This window comes from Mus caroli, chromosome 10, assembly GCF_900094665.2.
Source record: "Mus caroli chromosome 10, CAROLI_EIJ_v1.1, whole genome shotgun sequence".
Lineage (NCBI taxonomy): Eukaryota > Metazoa > Chordata > Mammalia > Rodentia > Muridae > Mus > Mus caroli.
Window position 1 is genome coordinate 83,908,611 of NC_034579.1, and position 24,769 is coordinate 83,933,379.

The following is a 24,769-nucleotide window of genomic DNA, read 5'->3' on the forward strand; positions in this document are numbered from 1 at the left end:
TCTCTAGCTCCTCCATTGGGGGCCCTGTGATCCATCCAACAATTCACTTTTTAAGCCCTTCTGAATATTTCAGAAACGTATTATTAAAGAATCCCTTAAATATGTTTATAGGTATCATTACCCCAAACTCATTCCACTTTTGATTTTAAAGTCTTATGTGGTAAAGTCTCTAAATAACCTTTTTTTTTTTTTTTGTATTACATTTACTGTTATTTTCATTAGAAACTTCTTTAAATGAAATTGCTTATTTTTCCCATTATAAAGACTAATCACAAGTGTGCTATAGTATGTAAGGAGAATTTTAAAGATGTTAATTCTCCCCAGCCCCTTAAGCTTATGTCTAACAATAGTTTATTGGCTAATCTCTCTTTCTCCAGAAAAATTTTCCCCCTTTGAGGCTTTTTCTCATGTACTGTTTTTATGTAGTAAAGACTATTAACTAGGATTTTGGTAATATTGAAATAATATTTAGTATAATTGAACTATTTCTTATGTTATTTTCCTTACAAGTTAGTATATTGTTTTTCTTTTTTATTCTCTTTATCACATTGACTGATATTTCACGCATGTGCATCGTTATGCTTTGCCCATATTCATGGCCCAGTGACACCCTGTCTCTTTCTTGCTCTCTTCCACCGATGCCTTTTTTATAAGTGTCTTTCCTTCTGTAGTACTTATCTTCATGTTCACGACTTTCCTCATTCTTTGAAACAGGGTCCCATGTATTCTAGGCTTGTACTCACTAGGTGGCCGGAGAGGACTCCTGCCTCCACCTCTTTTTGTGCTCTGTACCCAGGGCCCATTCGTCCTGCACTAGAGACTGAAGCCAGGCTTTGCACATGCTAGAGAAGTACCTTACAAGCCTTTTCATAAAATTTAAAGTGTTTTCACTCACCATTGTTTTAGTGTGTTTCTAATAGATTTTTTTTTACCATCCTTCTCATCAGATCCAACTAGCATTGATTATTTTAAATTTTAATTTTGAAGAATTTATCATTTGAGTTTCATCACTTATATAGTTTTAGACCCCAATTTAAGTTCTCACTTATAACTTAGAGAACCCATTGAGGTTTTGATTATTATTGTAATGAATACAAATGCCTGGCTGAACTCAGAGCATCCTATCTCTGAGACAGCTCTCCAGCTCTGAGACCACATTCTTTTCTTTTATCCATCAGATGAGACAGACAGACAGACAGACACACACACCACACACACCCACCCACCCCCCCACACACACAATGAGAGAGAGGGGGTGGGGAATTTTCACATATTATTCTTGGCATGGAATGGGATTACTCAGCTTCCCTCATTGCTCACCCAAGTGCAAGCTTCATTTTATGTAGTACCACTTTGGCCCTTAGAGTCTTCCAATAAAAAAAAAAGTTCTAATCTATATTTATTATCTTAGTTCAACCAGTTTCCTTGTGTCTTTGACTCTAGCCATTTCTTAATACTCCTTGCTTATGATTTTTGTTTAATGTTTCAGAAAAAAATTAGAATCATTGATTAATAAACCATGCATGAAGAGCAACTGTAAAGACATAAAATAAGCTATAAAGACACCTGGGGCTAGGTAAATTACCCTAGGAAGGGTGGTGATTGGAGACAGCTTTGCTGAATCCCAACAGTGGTAGATTCAGACTTGATTGGAGAAGCTACCACATGGTTCATCTGCCTGACCAGCCTTGTTGGGAGTCTGAAGGCTCAGTGGCCCTCAGATTTGACCTGTTTGAGGAGGTGCTTAGATGTAACCTACCAGTTGTTAGATGCAGGATGATTAAGAAAGAGGCTTTGCTGGGAATTGAATGCTCACAACCACCTGTAATGGGAGCTAATTACCTTATCTGCTGTGTCTGAAGACAGCTTCAGTGTATACATATACATAAAATAAATAAATAAATCTTTTTAAAAAGAAAGAGGCTTTGATTTTAAACAAAATGATATTTCAGATGTCGTGATAGATTTAATAGTATAAGGCTAGATCCATTTGAAATACTTTTGTTTGGCCAGAGTTATATACACTTCAGAACTATTGTCAGATAATGGGACTATATAGCTAAGGAGCAGAAAACTTTCTTTTCTATGAGATGAGTGATTGACTATTAGAAAAGTCTAGGTTGAGAGTGGGAAATGAGTCAACAGTAAAATATGTTAAATCAGAAACTTCTCTCAGTCCCAGGCACTTTTCATATATGTACCTCAGACAAGTAGCTTCCCAAGCATGTGTTGAATGTCTTGGGGAGACAGGATATGGCTTAGGTATTGCAATTAGGATGTTTGGGTTGCATCACGAATATTTCATTAAATTCTGGTATATGGTAAAAATACCACACAAGCTGAAGTGCCATATTTTATAATGTACCCTGATATATCTCCAAGGCTCTTTTCCACTTATTCATTGCTATTGTTGTTGCAAGAAAGTCAAGAAAACTTAAAACTAACTAGCATCGTTAATCTGCTCGCTAATTAAAGCTGTGATTTTGGAGGGTATAGAAATGTGATCAGTTGTTTCCTTTGGATACTGTAAATTAGTAAAATACCTCAATCAAAATGCATTCATTGAATGCTTTTGAACATAGAAAACATGTTATATCCAGAATTTGAGTACATAAATGTTGTACATGCCACACAATGCTTTAGATAATGGTAATATAAACACAAGACAGCTCCCTCCTACTTCCCAAGTTGTTAACTCTAAGAGCAGGTTACTATTTATTTACTTAAAATCAACTTGCTCAATGATGGACCGTGATATAACGACTGACCCAGAAGTTTTACATCATAAGCCTTTACCCGTTTTCTCTTGGCCAGTGTTCACACCACAATGTTCATAGTGATGAATAACATAGTTGAAGAAACGTTCAGGTTGGTGAATTACCTATAATGTAGTAAATGGAACATAAATATTATAAACTAAGACCATTGAACAGGTAGTTTCTTATAGGAACACATAACTTTTATCTTATTTTTGTATTAGTGTTTGCATATTAACAGTCAAATTAATGTGTTTCACATTAGTAGCTTCATATATACTTTACAACAACTCAGATATTTTTTTCCCCACTGGAAAACAAAGTCACCAGCAGATTACTTTATGAAATAAACAAGATTAGCAAAATACTTTCTGCAGAGGTATAATTTCTTAACTAACATTAAATGTGTTCTAAAAGAGTCTTCCAATTTTCTTTCCATGAATGAGTCATTGTATATTGAAATATTTTCAAATATTGTCTATCTCTGCTCATATTAATTTCCTGAGTAATGATTAAATCAAATTGTCATCCAGGTTCTAGTTTTGTTCATGTATTTCATCGTTCCATGAGCACTGCGTTCTGGATTAGCATGGCTTGTCTTTGCATATGGACTGAGGGAATTGATACTCGTATCTGTGTGCTTTGAGGCTTATTTTGTTAATGCTTGCAGTAAAATATGTTTTCTCACTTTAGAGAGAAAGTGACGGCCATCCTTAACGTGCCATGTGCTCTAGCCAATAATGCGAACTGTGGAAGTCACCCAAAAGTATCAAATCTTCAGTGCAAACCATCTGTTTCTCTGCTCTGTAGCAGCTCCGTGCCCCAACCTTCCCTTGGCTACATTAATATTAAAACAGACTGCTCAAAATCTTCAATTCATTTTCTTATTATATCTTTTTAGTGTTATTATAGCCTGGAGTTGCCACTTTCCTGCTGACCTAACAGATTTAATGTCTAACTTGTGCTCATGTGCTTTTTAGTATAAAATGTTTCCTCAGCTTTGGTTAACTTCTTGTAGTTTGGTTAACACATATGTATTTCAAGTGTGTACTTGGGTTGTTCTAAATTTTACTTTATATAACTGAATAGCTATTTCCTCCAAGATGAATAAAAATATCATATAAAGATGGGCATGACAAAGCATATATTGTTATAGAATAGATTGGTATTTTGCAATTTTATTATGAGATTATTGAAGATCTTAATGTATCTTGTTAAACATATTAAGTATTTGCTGTTTTTCAGTATAATACACACATGCACACATATGTATTTATACATATACCAGCCAAGAGCATTTTTATATTACAGTTGTCTAAATGGAAGCATAAAAGAAGGAGAAATAAGAGTTGTCTCATAAAGAATGTGTATATACTAATTTCCTAGAACTGCAGCCTATACCATTAATAGATAGTATTATTCCTATACTCATATAGATGAGATATACTTCATGTACCATGTAGCATAGTTCAAAAGGGTAGACCTGTTGTCTGGACCACCCTTACATAGGGAATTCAAGGAGATTTCTCATGAATGCTTTCTACTCAACTCTTGTGCTTTCTGGTTTCTTATCACAGTACAACTAGAGGTAGAAATTTTGTCTTGACTTGTGTTGAACATCTTCTAAATCATCTTCTTCTTATAGCAGAGCCCTGATATAGTCTTTCTGGCTTTCTCCATCCTGCTTTCCTTTATGGAAGAGTTTGTCGGACAGCCATTATCTTCATACTGCTGTGCTTTTGTGCCTGTTCAGCTCCATTCACATTTTCTTCTTCTCTGCATAGACTTCTCATTCTCTGAAGGGTTGGTGCTCAAATCCAAGAGCGATGTCTTATTTCCTTCATTCTCCCTCGTTGGAAATATCTGTTCATTCTTCTAGCACCTATTGCATCTCTAACTACTTACAAATTGTGTCTGGTTTTACTGTCTAGCTATGTCCTTTTATAAACCAAGTTCAGGTGTCCTGAGATAGTTTTGTTTCTTTACTTTTCTTAATTTGTAAGCAGTAGTTTTGTACTTGAGTCCATGACAGGGGACAGACACATAGGCAAAACCAGGAACTGAATCCTTAACCTGCTTTATTCAGAGAGCTAGAAATCTGGGAAGAAAGTGGGTGCATGTCCTAAAATTTGTCTTACATATTGTCTTAAGCAGCAGATTTTTCAGAGATTCTTTATTGTCACTCCTGTTCTGGCCATGTTTCTGAGACTCATGGTGCCTTTCTTTTTATCTACTCCTCTCTTGGTAGCAGGCAGTCATTCACAAGCAGTACCACACTTGAGTCTCCCATTATCTGTGGGTTTACATTGTGTCTACATCAAGAGTTAACACCAAACAAATAAGTTGAGCAATGTGTGTTTAGATTCCTTCCTACAGAATGAGATAAAAGTGTGCTTTTGTAGTATAGCTGTTTGTTCACATATGTTTTTGATGAATGACTATTTAAGAAATTGAAGTGATATTTTTTGAGGTAGTAGGTATGAATAATATAATTTTAAATATATTCATTCTAAGTGGTAGTGAAATTATGTTCATAGCAAGTTCAGGTTAATTTGACACTTTTTTTGCTACTGATATTTGTACAGGAGGAAGTTTTCATTTACTGTTTCTTTTTTTTCTTTTTCTTTCTGTTTTTGTTGCAAATAAATTCTTCTCTTACATAATACATCCTGACCACAATTTCTCCTCCCTCCATTCCTCTCAGTTTCCCCCACCTTCCTTCTCCCTCAACTCCACTCCTCTTCCATTTTCCTTCAGAAAAGAGGAGCTCTCCAAGAGACAACAGTCAAACAAGACAAAACATGATACAATTAGACAAGGTAAAACCCCTCATATTAGCTGAATGCAGCAACCCAACAGGAGAAAGAGAGTCCCAAGAGCAGGCAAAGGAGTCAGAGACCTGCTGGCTCCCAAGCTTAGGATTTTTTAGCATGTGCCTTCATTGGTATAAAAATCACTGAAAAAATACTATGTGAGAGGTGACTAATTTTCTAGAAATTGAGAAATTGGCAAGAGCATGAGTAAGACAGGAAATGACTAACTCCAAGTGATAAATGTGGACTTTCAATAAGAAGAAAGTGAATATTAACATAATTAAAAGATTTGTTCTACATAGAAAAATTGTATGACCCAGCCAGCAGGAAGCACGCAATGAAGAGAGCTGTACACTAGAGATATAGTTATAAATAATATGTGTCTTATCTAAAAATGATTCATGTCAGACCTACATACATTGATAATGGCATAGAAAAACTCCTTATGTAAACTACCAGAACATTGAAAAGAAGAAAACATTATCAAAGGAAAGTTGACAGACTCACCAGATACTCCTGTTTTCTGCATAGATATAATATCCTATAAGAATGTTACAGGGAGGAAAACAGAGATGGAGTTATATAATCTCACTAAGTTGTACATACAAAGAGTAAGGTTTGGGGCAGCTACAGTTTTCAGACAGAAGAACATACAGGAGGGAGAGAGGGAGGGAGGAAGAGAGGAAAGGAAAGAGGAAGAGAGACAGAGAGACAGACACACACACACACACACACACACACACACANAGAGAGAGAGAGAGAGAGAGAGAGAGAGAGAGAGAGAGACACCGAAAGATTTTGCCTAAAATTGTCTTTTAATTGTAACAGAATATTAACCTCCACAGATATAGAACAATGTATGTTCATGAAGACAAGAAAAGAAAAACTTCATTGGAAAAAGCAATACTAGGAGAATGTTATTATAAAATTTCCAAGAGTTCAGAAATATCACGAATTATGATTACCACTAGCCCATTGGTGAGATATTGCTGATCTATTCAGGAAACTTAAATCTTAGTGATGAGTCTAAGCTACCTCTAGAGTAAAGGATAAACTAACATTTTTGATTAATGATTTATTGTTTAAATTAAAATGCAGTTACATCATTCCCCCATTCCCCCTTCTTTTACAGATTATGAAAACAACTTAATAAAGATAGAATCTGGAAACATATGTATATATATTAACTTTAAAATATTGATTTATAACTAGAATCTATTTTCTTTCCAATTATAGTACACAGTCTTATCTTTTATCCAAGTTTAAAAATGGATAAAATTTCAGGCTTAGCTATTTCAGTGGTTAAAAAAAAATCTTTTAGAAAATAAAAATTGAGGGCTTTTTCCAACGTAATTTATGATGCTTTTATTGCTGTGCCATTACATAAAGTCCCCCTACCCTATAAGAACTCTGGATCAGTAGCATTCATAAACACATTAACAAAGATGCGTAAATAGTAAAAAACCAGCCAGGCATCAATAACAAATCATTATGCATCACAAGTAAGTATATTTCAGAAGGACTAGCTTAGTTCACCACCATAACTGGGGATCCTCACTCCAGTCCTCTTTCTTATAAGACAAGTGCTGGTTAGTCAGTTTAAAAACAAACATGCAAACAAGCCTTATGGGGAGTCGGAAGATTCTCAGGGGTTAAAGCATTCACTCTGCAAGCCTGAGGATCAGAGTTTGAATCCTGAGAACCTGCTAAAGCTGAGCAAAGTGTCACCCATGTGTAATCTCTGTGCTCCTGTGGTGAGATGGGAGGCAGAGACAAAAGACTCCCTGGAAGCTAGGAGGCAATGGTGAGCAGCAAAGAACAAGGAAAAGGCAAGAACAGACGCAAGAGCATGTATGTGCCAGCGGACACACAACAACCACACACAAAACACATCATACATAAATACAAATAAAAAAATAAAAATTTAAAAATTTCAGGGCTCTTCACTGGGAACCAAGCAATCCTGAACTAATGGGTTGGGACAGTTTCAACTCAGATAAGAAAAGTAAAATGAATCCCAGGCTTTAAGATACACAACACGGCATCAAGCTCGGTGTGGGTCAGAGAGCACGGTACAAAAGTAAAATTCTTAATCCATCAGAGGAAGGTATAGTAGGATATCTGCAGGGATGAACAGACTAAAGAGTGTTTTGCTGTTCCTCAAAGACCACAAGGGTAATAGATATTCATTCATATAACTTACAGTGAAAAGTCAAACAGATTGATAGATACATGTGTGTGACTTAGCAGTTTCCACTGATTCAGGCAAGTGAATGTTCTCCAAGCATAGTAGGAGACATTAAACATCCACCAACACCAGAATCTCAAGTTAAAAGCACCATGCAACGCTTGCACTTGAAGATGGCTAAAAGGATAAAATTCACCATTGCCAAGGATGTAGAGCTACTAGAGTCTCATACACAGCTGGTAGGAATGTACAAGCATACAGTTTGAAAACTATTTTAGTAGTTGCCTGGAAAGTTTTATATATATTTACCATATGGCCTTGCATCTTAGACATTTTACTCGAGAAATAAGCAAACACATATACTATATGCTTGTTCCTGACAAATTGTCTCATGGTGGCCCCAAGCTGAAAGCAACACAAATACCTAATAGCTGGCTATGTAAATAAAATTTGTCATTCATTTGCCAAAGTACTATTTTGTATTACAAAGCAATAAGGGGTAGCTTAGAGATGTAGGTAGTGATTGTCCAGCCTGCATAAGGTCCTTGGGTTCAATTCTTGGCACCACAAAATGGTGATGATGATGATGGTGGTGGTGGTTAGTAAATAGTAACTAATTTCCTACTTATATATAAAATGTAGGGGTTAATCTAAAAATGTGTTGAAGGAAAAAAGTTCACACAGAATGTATATCTTATGATTTTTATTTTTGTAAGGTTTAAAAAAGGACAAACCTACTAGAATAGCAGAGGAAGGATTCTTGGGGCTTTATGTAGAGGAATACAGTCAGAGACAATGGAGGCATTCTATAGCTGGATTATGGAGACTGTTTAAAACCAACAGGATGTTTATAGATATAAATAATGCCATAATACAGTTAATTTTAGGAATAAATAAATCTTTAATGAGATTATATTTACTCAAATGAAATAGTCTGTCATGGAGGATAGTTTTGCTTCCAAAAATAGCATATTTTTCCTTCTGTACTGTCTTACTAACCAAACTTACCTTCACTTAAGTTCCTAAAATAACCTTAGCAGTTTTGATATTAGCTTTTGCATGTTGCATGTAAATCTGATCCCTCCTGCTTTGAAATAAGCATATTACATATCAAGCCAAAGTCAGACACATGAATAAAGTTTTAAGAGATATTATCAGCATGCAAATTCATTTTATTCAAATTAAATAAGAAAGCAAGTTTTGTTTTGTTTTGTTTTTTGTTTTTTTTTTTAATTTTCCAAGTGGCTTTGTAAAGGAGCTCAGCTATGTAAACAGCAGGTAGGGATTAAGTATGTTGGAACTGATCATTTTAAATAAAGAGAATTGCCTTCCCTAATTTATTCTTTTATACTTACTGCAGATGAAGTAAGTGCTAATAAGTGCGAAATACAGTTGGCACTTGAAAGCTTCATGTTTGAGTAATCCACAAAACACAGCAATATCATCTGGCTCATGGTTGCTAGGATGTAGTCCCAGTGAACTTAGTATATGGACTTGATTTTCTTCTTCTGTTTTTGTTTTTTGCAGATTTAATTGTGGTTAAGGATTCGTGGCTCACCTCAGATGAATCTGGGAGCAATTATGCTTTTCAGAAGACATAATTACTATTATTATTATTAATTATTATTATAGCTTTTGTGGATGTCACTAACCTGGGCATGTACACGATGTTAAAGTGTAGTGTAGGTTGAGGGATTTTAATCCAGCAGTATGGTTGCTGGATTAAAGTGATGAATCTGAGAAAGATTTGATACAGTGAGTCAGAGATAGGATATACTCAACTCTCACAAGAACAAGACAGAGAAGAGGCTATTTAAGAGCAGTTCATGGAGCAGCTTGATTCAGTTGAGTCAATCCAATGAGTTCACTCCATGTAGTTCCTTACAGGTCAGAAGAGGCAATTTTACTGGGACTTTTTTTTTTTTTTTTTTTTTTTATAGAGACAGGCTGCAGGTGAAGACAGAAGAGTTATAGGATGAGAAGGAGCCAGAAGATTAGAACAGATTGCAAGACTTAGTTTAGGCAAAGCAGAGCAATTTAGTCAGAAGCTGAGAGAAGCCAGTGTGAATCAGTCAGCTTGGAGAAGAGTTTGAGCCAGAACAGCTGAATTGAACCAGCTGGTCAGAGTTCAGAAAGAGCTGTAAAGGCTGAGCTTATTCAGCAGTAAGCCTCTAAGACTACAATTACATCTGACAAATAAAAGTTATAGTTATAGTAGATGTGTGTCTCTAGCCTGGGCATGCATTCTTATGGTCATGTTAAAGGGTGTTTTAGGTTGCCAGTCAGAATAATTTTTTAAAGAAAACTATGAGCAAATACTCAGTGTTTTGACCTACCATGCTATTATATAACTCCTGCCCTCCTTTGAATTGATGAATAGTAACAATTTCATGTGAAATCTCCTGTGTAATAAGATTATGCAAGTTTGGAGAGAAGATACACCCTAAGGTAATATTGCTTTGCATAATAATTGTACAGGAATTTGAAGCACCAATGAGCAAAGCCCACAAAAAGAAATGAAATTCTGTTGTTGATGAAAAGCACCTGTCATTTAACCAATCATCTGATTTAATTTTTTTTTTTTTTGTAAAACAGAATCTTTGTCTTCAAATTATAAATTTTGCCTTATGTTCTAAGCCTTGGTGAAAACCAAGCCAAGTTAAACAAATCTCTCTAAAATCTCCTCAGAACTTTTAAGATTTTTTTCACTTTATAAAAGAGAAATATTTATGGAGGAGGAGAAGTGGTAAGCTGTCATTTAATGTTCTTTCTCTTCTAGGATTTTTGATGATATCTGCATAGATCTCAAGGAGTTGACATGAAAGTGTTCTTTAATAAAATAAAATAAAATAGATGCCAAGCTCTCATTTGGATTTCTAATGATTATAAACCTTCTTTTACAATGTGGTCAAATGTAGCATGTCCTCAAGTCATTGAACTAATAATTTTAAACTAGCTTTATCTATGAGATTAACTTAAAAACTGAGTAATATCTTTGATAATAGTTTATTCACTTTTAAAGTAGGGAAAGTTCTTGCCCAACTTTACTGGCTATTACATATTTGAAGTATGTTATAAATTATTAATGCCAGTATATTATGTATATAAATAGGTAAATATATTTTATATTCATACAATTTATATGAAACACACAGATACAATTTGAAAGGAAATCCTGTTTTCAGTGCTATGTCAGTAACATGACTTTACTTTTCTCAAATTGAATTCAAATTGTCTCTCCATGAAATTTATGTTTTGTGGCTCCTTTTCTCTTTGTCTAGTAATGCAGAATTATCTTAATCTTTCTTATGCTTAGACTATATAAATAAAGATCTACTTTCTTCTGTGGAATTTTCACCTTCTTCCTTCTGGACCTTTAAAACTACAGGTGTTCAGTAAAAAGTTTAAAAGGCATTTGAAACAAAGAAATCCTTCTGTGTGTTCATGAGGTTTCTTTTCCATATACATATATGCATATATATGATTATATTTATTTTGTTAAAGTCTTTTCAAATACCTTTTATACAACTCAAATAGTCCTGTCCACTCAATGGGAGGAAATCCAAGCCTGACACTGTAAACTTAGCCAACTTCTTGAGGGTGGTAAGGCCCTGGAGCCTAGATGAAATACCTTCTACATTACTAGACCAGAATAACCAATAACTGTATTCTAAATACCCATCCTTATGTTCACAGATAAATGTAGCTCTCACCCCTCATCAAAGAAGTTTCATTTACAGCAGATGGGAATTGTTACTCAAAGCTACAACTGGCCAAAGTGCATAGGTCAATTAGAACGGGCTGCCCATCTCCAATTAGTACATTCACAACACACCACACTTAATACTCAGGGAACATATCAGAAAAACATGTGGGGAAGACTGTAAGAACCAAAGGATTAGGATGTTTGCTGCTATATAGACCCCCCTTTAAAAAAAAAAAAGGACTCCAGGTGGACAGAAAGGGAGGAGGCTGTGCAGGTGAGAGTAGTTGGAGGAATGAATAGGACCAAAATGTTATGTCAAATCCTCAAAGAATTAATAAAAATATTTTCTTTTTCAAAATAAGTTTTACATTGCAGATTTCCATTCTGACTTTAGAGGGCAGTGCTAAACCACCAATTTTCAATACTTCTGTTATAGCCACTTGTAATGGTTATTGTAAGATAAAGCTGAAGTTTCAATCATGATATTTGCGATACAATCATGTAAGCCCTTAATATGATTTCTATGTAGTAAAATTAATTATCTAGTAGACACTTAGTAAGTTCATTATAGACAATACATTGTAGATGACACAAAAATGAATAAGTCTGTACTTTCTTTCAAATAAATTAAAACTGAATGGGGAAGTTAGACACACTATATGTGTGTAAATGCCAAAGCGTTCTGTGTGCAATACCAATCCTTTTGTGATTGTGATAGTAAAACTATCAATAACGACTATTTTATGTGTTAGTTATGGAAGTAATTCTAGCCTCATAGCACCCTACAAAAGTAGAAATGATCATTGCACCTATTTTGGCAAGCAAGGAAACTGAGAATTAATGAGATTAAGTATTTACTCAAAGCTGCTTAGCTAAGAAGGTGCAGAGCTAGGGCTTAATGTGTTCTTGTTTGACTTCAAAGCAGGCAAGGCTTTTTGGCACTGTGCTTCCTTACTTGAAGGCCTATGTGAAATGCCATAATGTGCCTAAGCAATGGTAGACATGTAGAAAAGAGTGATATAATTTAGGTTTGTGAGAAATCTGGGAAATGTTTACATAAAGGGCAAAATCTGAACTATACTTGAATCCATAGAGTTACAATAGTGGCTAAAATAATAGTTAATATTTATTGAAACATTATCATATGCCAGTCACTCTGTATCTATCACCTCATTTGATTAGGAGGAAAAAGAACTTCTAAGTGTTATTTTTTTATTGTGTAAGTAAGGCAGGCAAGGCTGAGATTGGTCAGATCTGAAAATGTGCAGTTTGAATTTGAATCCAGGATTATCTGCTTATAGAAGCTATATTTTAAACCCCCATTATATACTGGATAGAGAAGTAAGGTAGACGGGATGGATAAAAATGTGGAACATGACTGTGTAAGGCTAAATAATTCTACTTGACTGAGGTCTGGACTGAATATAATGAAATAAATGAAAAGGCAAAAGGAGGGTTTCAGTATCACAGGTTTGTAATCCCAGCTATTTATGACATGAGTTCAAGGTCAGCCTTGGCACTTAGTGAGGCCCTAAAATTGGATGGGTAGAGAGATGAGAAGGATCTGGGAAAACTTTGGTTGTGGGGATCATGATCAAAATATACTGTATAGAAATATAAACCAAAAAGAAGTTTAAAAAACCAAATAATTTTTTGCTTCCTGAGTTCTGTGGATTGTATTCTAGGTATTCTTGTCTTTTTTGGATAATCTACTTATTAGTGAGGACCATGCATGTCCTTTTGATTCTGAGTTACCTCACCCAGGATGATATTTTCTAGTTCCATCCATTTGCCTGCAAAACTTATGATGTCCTCATTCTTAATAGCTTAAGAGTATTTCATTGTGTAAATGACCCATATTTTCTGTAACCATTCTTCCATTGAGTGACATCTGGGTTGTTTCTAGCTTCTGGATATTACAAATGAGGTCACTGTGAACATAGTGGAGCATATGTCCCTGTGGTATGGTGGAACATCATTTGGGTATGTCCAAGAGTGGTATAACTGTGTCTTCAGGTAGATCTATTTTCAATTTTCTTAGGAACCAACTGAAGTTGGGGACCCCTGTGGTTGTATTAGGGAAAGGCTGGAAGAAGATGAGAAGGGTGATGCCCTAGGAAGACCAGCAGTCTCAACTAATCCGGATTCCTGAGATCTCTCAGACACTGAGCCACCAACCAGGCAGCATACATGCGCTGGTCTGAGGCTCCCAACACATATATAGCAGAGGACTGCCGGGTCTGGCCTCAGTGGGAGAAGGGCCTAATCCTCCAGAGACTTGAGGCCCTAGGGAGTAGGGAGGTCTTGTGGGGGAATAATACCCTCTTGGAGACAGGGGGAGGAAGAATGAAGTGAGGAACTGTGGGTGGGGGCACAAGGAGGGGGGCAACAGCTGGACTGTAAAAAAATAAAAGGAAGAAAAAGTCATTTAGGAATGCTCACAGCCATCCAGTGGACAGAGCACAGGGTCCCCAATGGAGGAGCTAGAGAAAGTACTCAAGGAGCTGAATGGGGTTTGCAGCCCCATAGGAGGAACAACAATATGAATAAACAAGTACCCCTAGAGCTCCCTGGGACTAAACCACCAACCAAAGAAAATACATGATGGGACTCATGGCTCCAGCTGCATATGTAGCAGGGAATGGCCTAGTTGGTCATCAATGGGAGGAGAGGATCTTAGTCCTGTGAAGGCTCTATGTCCCAGTGTGGGGGAATGCCAGGGCCAGGAAGTAGGATTGGGTGGGTTAGTGAGCAGCAGTAGGGGGAGGGATAGGTAATAGGGGGTTTTTGGAGAGGAAACCAGGAAAGGGGATAACATTTGAAATGTAAATAAAGAAAATATCTAATAAAAAACAATTTAGAAATGCTAAATCACTAACTAATAGCAAATATCAAGTGGAATAAGCAATACAATTTTTTAAAGTTGAAAATAGGGGACTGGAAGTGGTAGTTTCATGGAAGAACACTTGCTCAGCAAGCAGGAACTTTAAATTTAATTCCAGCTCTGAGTAAAAAATATAAAGAATAAATTTGATCACAGAACATTTAAGATAAATTGAATAATTTGCATATTGTTCATTGTTTAGTGGAAAATAATTAGAGATTTATGAACAGGGATGCAGTACAAACAGTTATTTTTTTTAAAAAAGAGAAGATATATAGGGAAGAAGTTAACTGCATAATTGAATATATTAAGTGTAGAACCATTAGCTGAACTAATGAAGTGAAATATTAAACTATGAAAATTGATAGATTTTAGCTGAGTATGCACCATTTTATAGTGCTATGTGGGGTCCCTGTTGATGGCCAAACCAATAAACTAGTTAGGAATTGGTGAGTGAGATGCCTTTGACATTTTTAGTTCTTTTTTCGTGTGCAACAAGGATCTAAGATGTACATGTTCACATTCAATTAAAGCCATTTTAAAATTTTATTTAAAGTGGATTTTTTTTCAGTGTAGTGTATTCTGATTACAGGCTTGCCTCTCCCAACTTCTCCCAGTTCCTCCACACTTGCCCTCCCATCCAGATCCACACTCCCTCTCTCCCTTGATAGAAAACCAACAAGCACCTAAAGATTGATAATGAGATAAAATAAGATAAAGCAAAACAAAGTGAGTTGGGAAATGACAAGACAACCAAACAAGAGAAAGGCAAATTAAACACACAAGAGACGCACATAGATAGATACAGTGCCACGTGTTTGCACACTCAGGAATTCCATAAAAACACACAAGATGTGCACATAGATAGATACAGTGCCACGTGTTTGCACACTCGGGAATTCCATAAAAACACACAAGATGTGCACATAGATAGATACAGTGCCACGTGTTTGCACACTCAGGAATTCCATAAAAACCCCAACTGAACTCCATAATATATATGCAAAGGACCTGTAAAATAGAAACAAACAAACAAACAACAAACAAAAAAAGAAGTCTTTAACATTATGAGACAAAAAATTCCTCAGGTTGCTATGGAGTTCATTTGTGTTGGCCAACTATTGCTGGACATGGGGTCTACCCTTAAGACTAGCTTGTTGGGCTGGTGAGATGGCTCAGTGGGTAAGAGCACCCGACTGCTCTTCCGAAGGTCCAGAGTTCAAATCCCAGCAACCACATGGTGGCTCACAACCATCCGTAACGAGATCTGGTGCCCTCTTCTGGAGTGTCTGAAGACAGCTACAGTGTACTTACATATAATAAATAAATAAATCTTTAAAAAAAAAAAAAGACTAGCTTGTTTCCCCAGTGAGACTCTTGAATTAATCTATTTGATAGCCACTTGCTTCTCTATTCATCATATAATGGACATGTCCACTTCTCCCAGCTCTAGAACACCATCTGGTGCAGGCATATGCCACTGTGTGCCTGCTGCCACGGTCTGAGTTCATATGTGTGTCAGCCCTGTTGTATCTAGGAGACCTTGAGTTCTTAGTGTCCTCCATCCCCATTGGCTCTTATGTTCTTTCCACCATTTCTTCTACAGAGTACCCTGAGCCTTGAGGGGAGGGAGCCCTTTCAGGGCTGAGCATTCCAATATCTCACACTTTCTGCATATTGTCTGGTTGTCAATCTCTGTATTTGTTCCCATCTACTGTAGGAGGAAACTTCTCTGATAATCAATGAGCCAGGCATGGATCTATGCTTGTAGCAGAATGTCATTAGGGATCATTTTATTGCTGTATCCCTTAGTGTCACAGTAAAATTTGGTTTCCCCCTAGGTCCCTGGCCTATTTAGTCTCAAGTTCTTGCTCATCCAAGCAGCATTAAATATGGGTTCCATCTTATGGAGGGGACCTTAATTCAAATCAGATATTAGTTGGTCACTCTCACAAGCTTTGTGGCACTGGTGAGCCACAATATCTTTCAGCCATGTCATTCTTGTAGGTTGTAACTGGGTTGGTGTTTACATTTTTAGTTTTGATAGAAGGCAGAGTTCCTTCCAGTTCCATGAATACCAGTTTTTGGTGGTGAGGGCTTTAGGTAGGCACCAGGTTTGTTTTCTCCATGTTCAATGAGTTGTGTATGCGTTATCTTTAGTAATAGGGCTTTGTCATCAGCTTGTGGAGAGCCACCAATCTATTAGCCTTGGTGATATCTTGGATTGGCTGGGGGTTCCCACGGGACCCCTCTGGCCAACAACTCAATTGGATGTAACCCATTCCCAATGTTGGAAGCTTCATTTGGTGATCAGGGATGTCCAGTTGGGGCTCTGTCTCCTCTGTTACTTGACACTTTCATTTAGAACACCTCTATATAAGTATATACTGTAGGAAGCTTCTAGTGTATTAGACTTCCATTTGACCCCTCAAATGACCTTTAGTTTTAGGTGTCCCTTTCTGTATTCTCTTCCTTGCCCTTCCTCTTATCTCCCTCCTCCCATTTGATTCTCTTATTCCAGTCTCTCCCTTCATCCACGTATAACTATCTATTCTCTTTCCCCTTCCTAGGGAGATCCACCCCTCCCCCATAGTCCAATACTCTCTACCTAACCTCTGTGGTTATATGGACTGTGGCTTCCTTAGTAATGACTTAACAGCTAACATCCAGGCATAAACAAATACATACTATATTTGTCTTTCTGGTTCTGAGTTCCATCCATGAGATTAATGTTTTAGACTTTACAAGATAAAGAGCCTTCAGAGTAAAAAAAGTTGGTGTGATAAACACTTTCTATTGCTTACTTAGCAAATACGTATTTATGAAACTATGGGTTGATGTGGACCAAGTTATAGAAAACTTAATTGGCTGTTGCAGATGGCAAAATGTTCCCAGGGATGTCATCATGTCATACAAGATTCAAAATATGCATATTTTGTTTAAAGTGCAGTGCAATCGCTTACTTATTCAATTTATTGCTGTTTGTGGGATTTTGTGCAAGATGAGAACTCTTGTAATCTTGCAGCTAAGGAAGGTCTTCAATCTGACAATCTGGGTTTAAACTCTTTTCTTCTGCCACTGAAAAGTTTTGTGGCCCTGGGTTCTACTCAGGTTTTCTGTACCTTGGTTTCCGTGTTTATAAAACAAGGGAAAATAATGTTCTCCTTAAAAGCTGTTTTGTGAATACGGATAATTAACGCAGAGCTGTCCCCATGATGTTACAGACCACATAGTAAGTTTCCAGTATGATGTGAGATGACAACTAATTAATTAAAGGACTGTTTAATTGCATTATGTTCTAGTTGTTGGCAGTTGATAAAGGGAAAACTAAAATGTGGGTGCAGAAAAATCAACTTTATTTATACTGGGAAGGAAAGAACATCTTTAATTTTATAATCAAATACCTTTCCTAACCCTAGTAATTGTGATCTGTCAGTATTGCACGGAGCACTATATGCTCAAGACCTTTTATGAAGCTTATTTTTTAACTTAAATTTTTTTGAAAGAATAGTTCTATGAATTCTGTGAGAATTTAATACATCACATTTTGTTCATATTTACCCTACTCCCATCTCCTCCCAGATACACTCCATTTCCTATATATCCAACCTCTTGAAAAACAAAGCAAAACCAAAAGTCCCATGGAGTCCAATTTCTGCTACCCATATATGCTTGGAGGTAGGCAACCACAGGCGTGTGATCACCTTACCAGGCACCACACACTTCAAGAAAATAACGTACCTAGCAGCTGTTAGTTGCTAATAACTCTTCGACTAAGGGCAGAACTTAAGGTCTACACCCCTGCTCTGTGCTTAGATTTTGCCTGACTCAGGCCTTTGCATGGCTTCTGTCTGCTGTCCCAATCACATGCACAACTTCCCTGTAGTGTCTGGAAAATGATTTCCTGGGAGGGTGGACTATGTTACAAGAATATCATTTAGAGCCGAGTACTCTGGAGTCTCTTGTTGCCTTCATCTTGATACATTGTGGGTCTCTGGGTTAATCTTCATCTATGGCAAAAAGAAGCGTCTTTAATGAGATTTGAGAGAGGCACTATAGGTAAAATACCAAATCACCAGGAGTTAGTTAACTACCATGTCCATTTAGAGAAATGTCAGCCTCTTCCCTATGGCCTATGGCTTATCTAGCCACGGGTCTAGCTTCAGGTTCCTAGTCCTGATAATGGTCCTAAAGTTCCATCTTGTGGTTGAGGCCTTAAATACATTCAGAAAGTGCTTGGGTACCTTCCATTACCTTCATGCCCATATTGTGCCAGTGAGCATAACTTATCAGGTTCAGCTCACAGGGTTCACTGCTGGGTAAAGGTGATGATTCATTGTTTTACATTGGAAGCAGGCATAGCACTATGAAAGCCAGTCACTAGGGTGGAAGCCTCTAGTGTTCCCTTCTCTACTCTGCCCTCGCATCCTGCACTCCAGTTAGTTCATTTTGTTCCATTATCCATCTTTCCCCCTTTATGCCACTGTATTCTATCTCCCCTCCCTTAAAAGTTCCCTCAGCATGCCTCACTGACCTAGGTGGGTATCTCAAAGGAAACAGAGATATCTAAAGATTCAAAGCTAGCATCTATAAGTGAGAGAAAACACGCACCAGGGATTTTACTGGATCCGGATTTTATTTCACTCAGACTGAATATGTCCGGCTCCATCTATATTCTTGAAATTTTAATTTCAGTTTTGCATCTAGATAATATTCCATGATGTAGATGGATCACAGTATTCATTCATCCATCCATGATTCATCCATCCACTATCCAAAGATTTGCATAGTGACTGCATCAGTTGGGACTCCCACTAACTGTGAATATGTGGTTCCCCCCACCACATCTATGCCAGCATTCCTTGTTCTTTTTTAAAAATGTATACATATGTGTTATTAGAATCCAGTCCACTGAACATTCAGTGGGGCCTTTGGTAATAGTCATTTTCTTTAGTTCCTGAAAAGTTTCTTGTATCATTTCCTTGAACTTCTCGTTTATATTCTCTTTCTAATGAGTATAGAGCTCTTGTTAAAGTTTTGGCCTTAAAAAAAACTCCCTCAGTTTTCCTAACTACTAACATCTTTTTTTGTATTCTATCTGTTATGATGTTTATTGATTTATTTTCTAGTTCTTCCACTACAGCACATGTTTGTACTTATGTATGTATGTATGTATGTATGTGTATATGTATGCACACATGTGTGTTTATGTATGAATCTATGTATTTGTTGGTATTCTTCAGTTATTGTTATATAGATATCCTCTATACCTGAGGAAAATGTAAATTTAAAAAGTTTGTTTTATTAGAGACTTTCTTCAAATATATGATGACTGTTATGTATATGTAGCTGAAACATTAAGAAGTGTTTTGCTAGTGGACTGGTTAGGGGGCGTCTTCACAGTTTCACAAGTTGTCTGTCTCTCCAGTTACTCAATCACTCAACTGCTTTTCTTTCAGGTTCTCATCTGTCAGCTAATACCTCCCTGTCTGCTACTCCGAAGTCACCCACCATTGTCCACACATGTTCTTGATGCTGCTCATCCGTTCCCATCTGTTTCCCCTACTACCTTTGTCTCATAGTGTATGCATTTTAATAAACCTGGTGTAGTCACTTTAGTGGGATTTAAGATGTAGTGAAAGTAAGTTTGAATGTTTGGCATGTAAGCTACTTGTGAAAAGGTTAAAAGGATTATCTATCCCTGTCATGCCTATCATAAGGAGTTCACAGGGTTTGCTTTTGGTGGCCCCCTTAAAGCATTTCCTACAGTAATTCCTATTTCATTCAAGTCTGTCATATTGGCCTCCTTGCTACATTTCCCTTAATTCTATGACTAATCTTAAGGTCTTGATAAACCATAAGATTTCCCTCATTCATTGCTGTTCACATATTTTCTTGGGTCATTGTTCCCTGTTACTAAACGAACTTTATTCGTTTGCATCTTTCCCACCCACTTTCTCTGCTCTCAATTTAAAATTGAATCATGCATATCTCTGGCCTAGCAAGATGGCAGAGCCAGGTCACTAAGGCTAGAAGTCCGCCGGCTTGCTAAGACACACCAGCGAGTCAGTTATATGCTTTGATTGATGTTATGATATATGAATAACATTGGTATAATACATTGGTGTAATATAAATTTGATTTCAGAGAACTTCATCTACAATAAATTTGTCACCAGGAGAAGTGGAAGACGAAGAGGAGGATCCAAACTCTTGTGGGCCCACAGGACTCTGGGAAGCACTAACTCCTTGTAACGGATGTAGGAACCTTGGCTTTCCCATGCTTGCACAGGTAAAACTTCGCTTTTGTTAAGGTAACACACGACTGTGCGGTGGTCGCATATTTATTCGTAAGGCTTCTCTTCTCCCTCTTTAGCTTCCTGTGAGTCTCAGTGCAGCATGTAGTGAATTTGCACATTTGTTATGTTTCTAAACTTTGGTTGTAATACTGGAAGTTTTTCCTACTTATAAATGTTTAATGTTTATGATCCATAAATATGCCATTTAAAAGAATATTAAGATGTGACCTAAAGCTATAGTTAGAGGAGGCGATATTGAAGTTGTGTAAAAGCATCGGTAGCAATACATAATTTTTGTAGCACAATGGAAGCATTATTGAATAATATGAACATATCCTATGTCCCACTAGGAATTTTTAAAAATGAGAACAGAACACTAAAATACTGATTATACTGTTTATAAACATTTCAGTAGTAAGTCAGCTTTATTGTATTGTGGGTCCTAAGGTTCAGAAATGACATAATAGAGTTAGGAAAGTTGAAGCTGCAATAAAATTATTTCTACATAAGATGAGATAGACTTCATACAGATGAAGATAGTGTTAAAATAAGGTTAACTATACTGAAAATGGGTAGAAAAGTAATTTGTCACCAGGAGACAGGTAAAAGGATATTGTCTAGGACAGGTAAAAGCCACGTTGTCTAGAAATCTGTATCACAAATACAATTTCTGTTTTGCACCTGGGTCTAGAAACTATCCTTTTTCTTATGGTCATGTTGCAGGAAGTTTGATCTTAGCTCTCCAAACTCCAATAAGAATTTTTGTAAAAAGATTCATAGAATATTCATATATATATATATGAATATGTAGTATGTAATATGTTCATATATATTATATGATATATAATATTTAAATGTATATGTATTTAAATATTTGATATATAATATTAAAATTTTCTTCATAGGACTTTTATAATATCTTCCCCAATCTTTAATATATATATTATAGAAAAAATATATATAATTTGTTATTAAGAAATGATTAACTGTGGGCTGGCGAGATGACTCAGCGGGTAAGAAAACTGACTTCTCTAATGAAAGTCCTGGGTCAGCAACCACATGGTAGCTCACAACCACCCATAATGAGATCTGACACCCTCTTCTGGTGTGTATGAAGATAGCTACAGTGCACTTAGATATAATAATAAATAAATCTTTGGGCCTGAGCAAGCACAGTTTGACCAGAGTGAGCAGAGGTCATAAAAATTCAGTTTCCAACAACCACATGAGGGCTCACCACCATTTGTTTTTCTACAGTGTACTCATATATACATAAAATTAATAAATAAGTCATAAAAGAAATGATGAACTGTGAGTTCTGTGAAGAAGGAAGATCATTTTATTGGTATTCAATATCTGTGGATCATGACAGCAAAGTTCTTGTTGGTGTCAGAATAGTGGGAGGAGCCGTGGGCATGTCTTCCCTTAAGGTCTTCGTGCACAGTGTACTAATCTATATTGGTATTTATATGAATGCAGAGGGAAGGAAAAAATCACAGGTTTTTGTTTTGTGGATATTCTAAATAGTTTTATAATAATGAACATCTTTGCCCATTTTAATAATGTTCAAGACTTTGTCAAACTATGTTTTTTTAATTGTTTATGTTATATATCTTAAAAAGTAGGACTCTTGGATCAAAATAGAGTATCAGACCTGTTACTGTCACACTCTGCAACCCAAATCTTTAACACTACGACTATATCTGGCCAGCCAACACTTGACTCACGATTGCTCTAAGTATATTTTGAAGTATTAGTAGTAAATTTCTTCTGATTTGCAATTTTAAAATGGTGTGTTTTCTTTGATAACTTGTCTGAGAAGACCAGTATTGCTTGAATAAATTTCTTAGATATTCTAGATATGAATATTTCAGCAGTTACATTTACCACAGAGTGTTCTTAATCTTTAATTTTTCTGTGGTCTTAATTTGTATGCACATGCACAAGTATATTGTGCAGTTTTTAATATAAAATTCATTAAACTTTTCAGAGCTATTTTTCCTTTAATTTATTGCTTTTAGAATTGCTTTTATCTTCAATTACAGATACGACTCTATATTGGGTTTCACTTGTTAATACCTAGTTTTCCTAGGTATTGTATGAACAATAACATATTCCTCTTATTATATTTCATCCTTATGGATTGGATTTACATCTAAAATCTCATTTATTTCTGCTTTCCCAATATGTTAAACTGCATGGCTAAGAGTTGACGTTATTAACCCATGTTATTATATTAAAACTATTCCCTGGCTTGCTTGTTTGCTTTTAAACTTTTATATTTTATAATTACTATGCTACGTTTAAAAGGTGTTCTTCTTGGATTTTAATTGTTGCTATATTAAATATAAAATTTACTTATGATGCAGTTTTTTTTTTTTTTTTTGGTTTTTCGAGACAGGGTTTCTCTGTGTAGCCCTGGCTGTCCTGGAACTCACTCTGTAGACCAGGCTGGCTTCAAACTCAGAAATCTGCCTGCCTCTGCCTCCTGAGTGCTGGGATTAAAGGCGTGCACCACCACGTCCGGCTGATGCAGTATTTTTTAATTGGATTTGATCCAGCAATCTGGAAATGGGTCTCTTATATGCTCTCCTCATATAAGTTCTTGAACATGTGTATTTTGTGTATCTGGATACTATTATTCATGGGTTCTCCTTTAACAAGACCATGTGTACATATGAGTGAGCCATATATATGTTTATAGATTTTTATTCCAAAAGTATGTGAAGGGATTTTGCAGTTTTACAATTAATTTTAAATTGCATTCATTATTACTAGTATGTGTGGGTGCATGTACCATTGTGCATGGGTGAAGCTTAGAGGACAACTTTGAGGAATTGGTTCTTTTCTTCCACCTTTATATAGATTCCAGGATAGAACTCAAGCTGGTGGGCTTGCGCAGTACCCGCTAAGCCATCACACCAGTCCTGTGTGTATTTTATATATTTTAGAAATTGCATCATCTTCAAGCCCACTGCTTTTATTTCATTCAAGAGGATTTTCTAAGCACATGATTTACCCATCCAGAAGTAAGCATATTTTAAATATCTTAAAATTATTATCTTTAATTTATTCAGTATTGCTCAGCTTTTTTTTGAAGACGGGAGAAGACATGAATCACTTTGGGACTTAAGGAAACTCTGTGACCTGATGATAAGGTTGTGATAAGCCTCCTGAGTTCTGTTCAGAAGCAGAAGGAGTTAACACTCATCACCAAAGGAATATAAACTCTGAAAAGACCCTGAGTCAGGAAGTCAGGATTTCCAACGAAGCCTTACAAAACAGAGGATACACAAGCAGCTTGGCTATCTATGCAGTGATGGACCCAGGGCCGACTCTGCAGTGAGCTCTGGGTCCCTACCCTCAGGGAGCTGACAGTGTGGTTGCTTTCAGACTTTTTAGGGAGGTCATCTGCATCAAATGGAATGTGTTGAAATCACATACCAACATACCACTTGAAACATTGTTTTTTTTTTTTTCTGTAAAAATATTAAGGTCTTTAATTTCTTTCCATTTTAGGTACTTTGTCCAAAGCATCCTATGATTAAATATATTTTCTCCATAATATAACCTTGGGATTTTCAAAATTAGAGCATTCCACCTGCAGAACGTTTTTCACATTTAGAAGCTATTTTTCACATTTCTAGCTCATTTTGGGGAACATTAAAGTCAATATATACAAATTGATCTTAATGAATAACCATTTCCCTATAGTCTGCTATGGGTTCCATTGTACTTGGTGTCATTAATATGGTGCCCAGATGTGTAAACACCATATACAATGCATCTTGTATTCCATATTACTACCACTTAATTTAATTGAAACTAACTAACATGTATTAAATATGTTTTATGTTTAAATCATACTACTCAGCTTTCAAATCCTAACTATTATGGAAAGAATATAGGCTCACCTAGTATCTAGGCTACCCATATATCTAATCCTAAAGTGTTCTTAAGATCAAGTAATATTTTGATGTGTGAAATGAAAATGTAGACCTAATTCCCAGTTTTTGTCTAGGCTTTGAACTGACTTAACACTTCAGGGTTTTTTTGTTTGTTTGTTTGTTTGTTTTTTTGGTTTTTCGAGACAGGGTTTCTCTGTGTAGCCCTGGCTGTCCTGG

At 36.3% G+C, this 24,769-nt stretch overlaps 1 protein-coding gene across 1 annotated transcript in view; it reads left to right on the forward strand.

Annotated features, from left to right (window-relative positions):
• Anks1b (ankyrin repeat and sterile alpha motif domain containing 1B) overlaps nt 1-24,769 on the forward strand; it is a 1,052,697-nt gene that overhangs the window by 234,890 nt on the left and 793,038 nt on the right. The window contains exon 10 of the mRNA XM_029482977.1: nt 20,495-20,638. Coding sequence (XP_029338837.1) covers nt 20,495-20,638 — 144 coding nt within the window. The remainder of the gene's footprint in view (nt 1-20,494; nt 20,639-24,769) is intronic.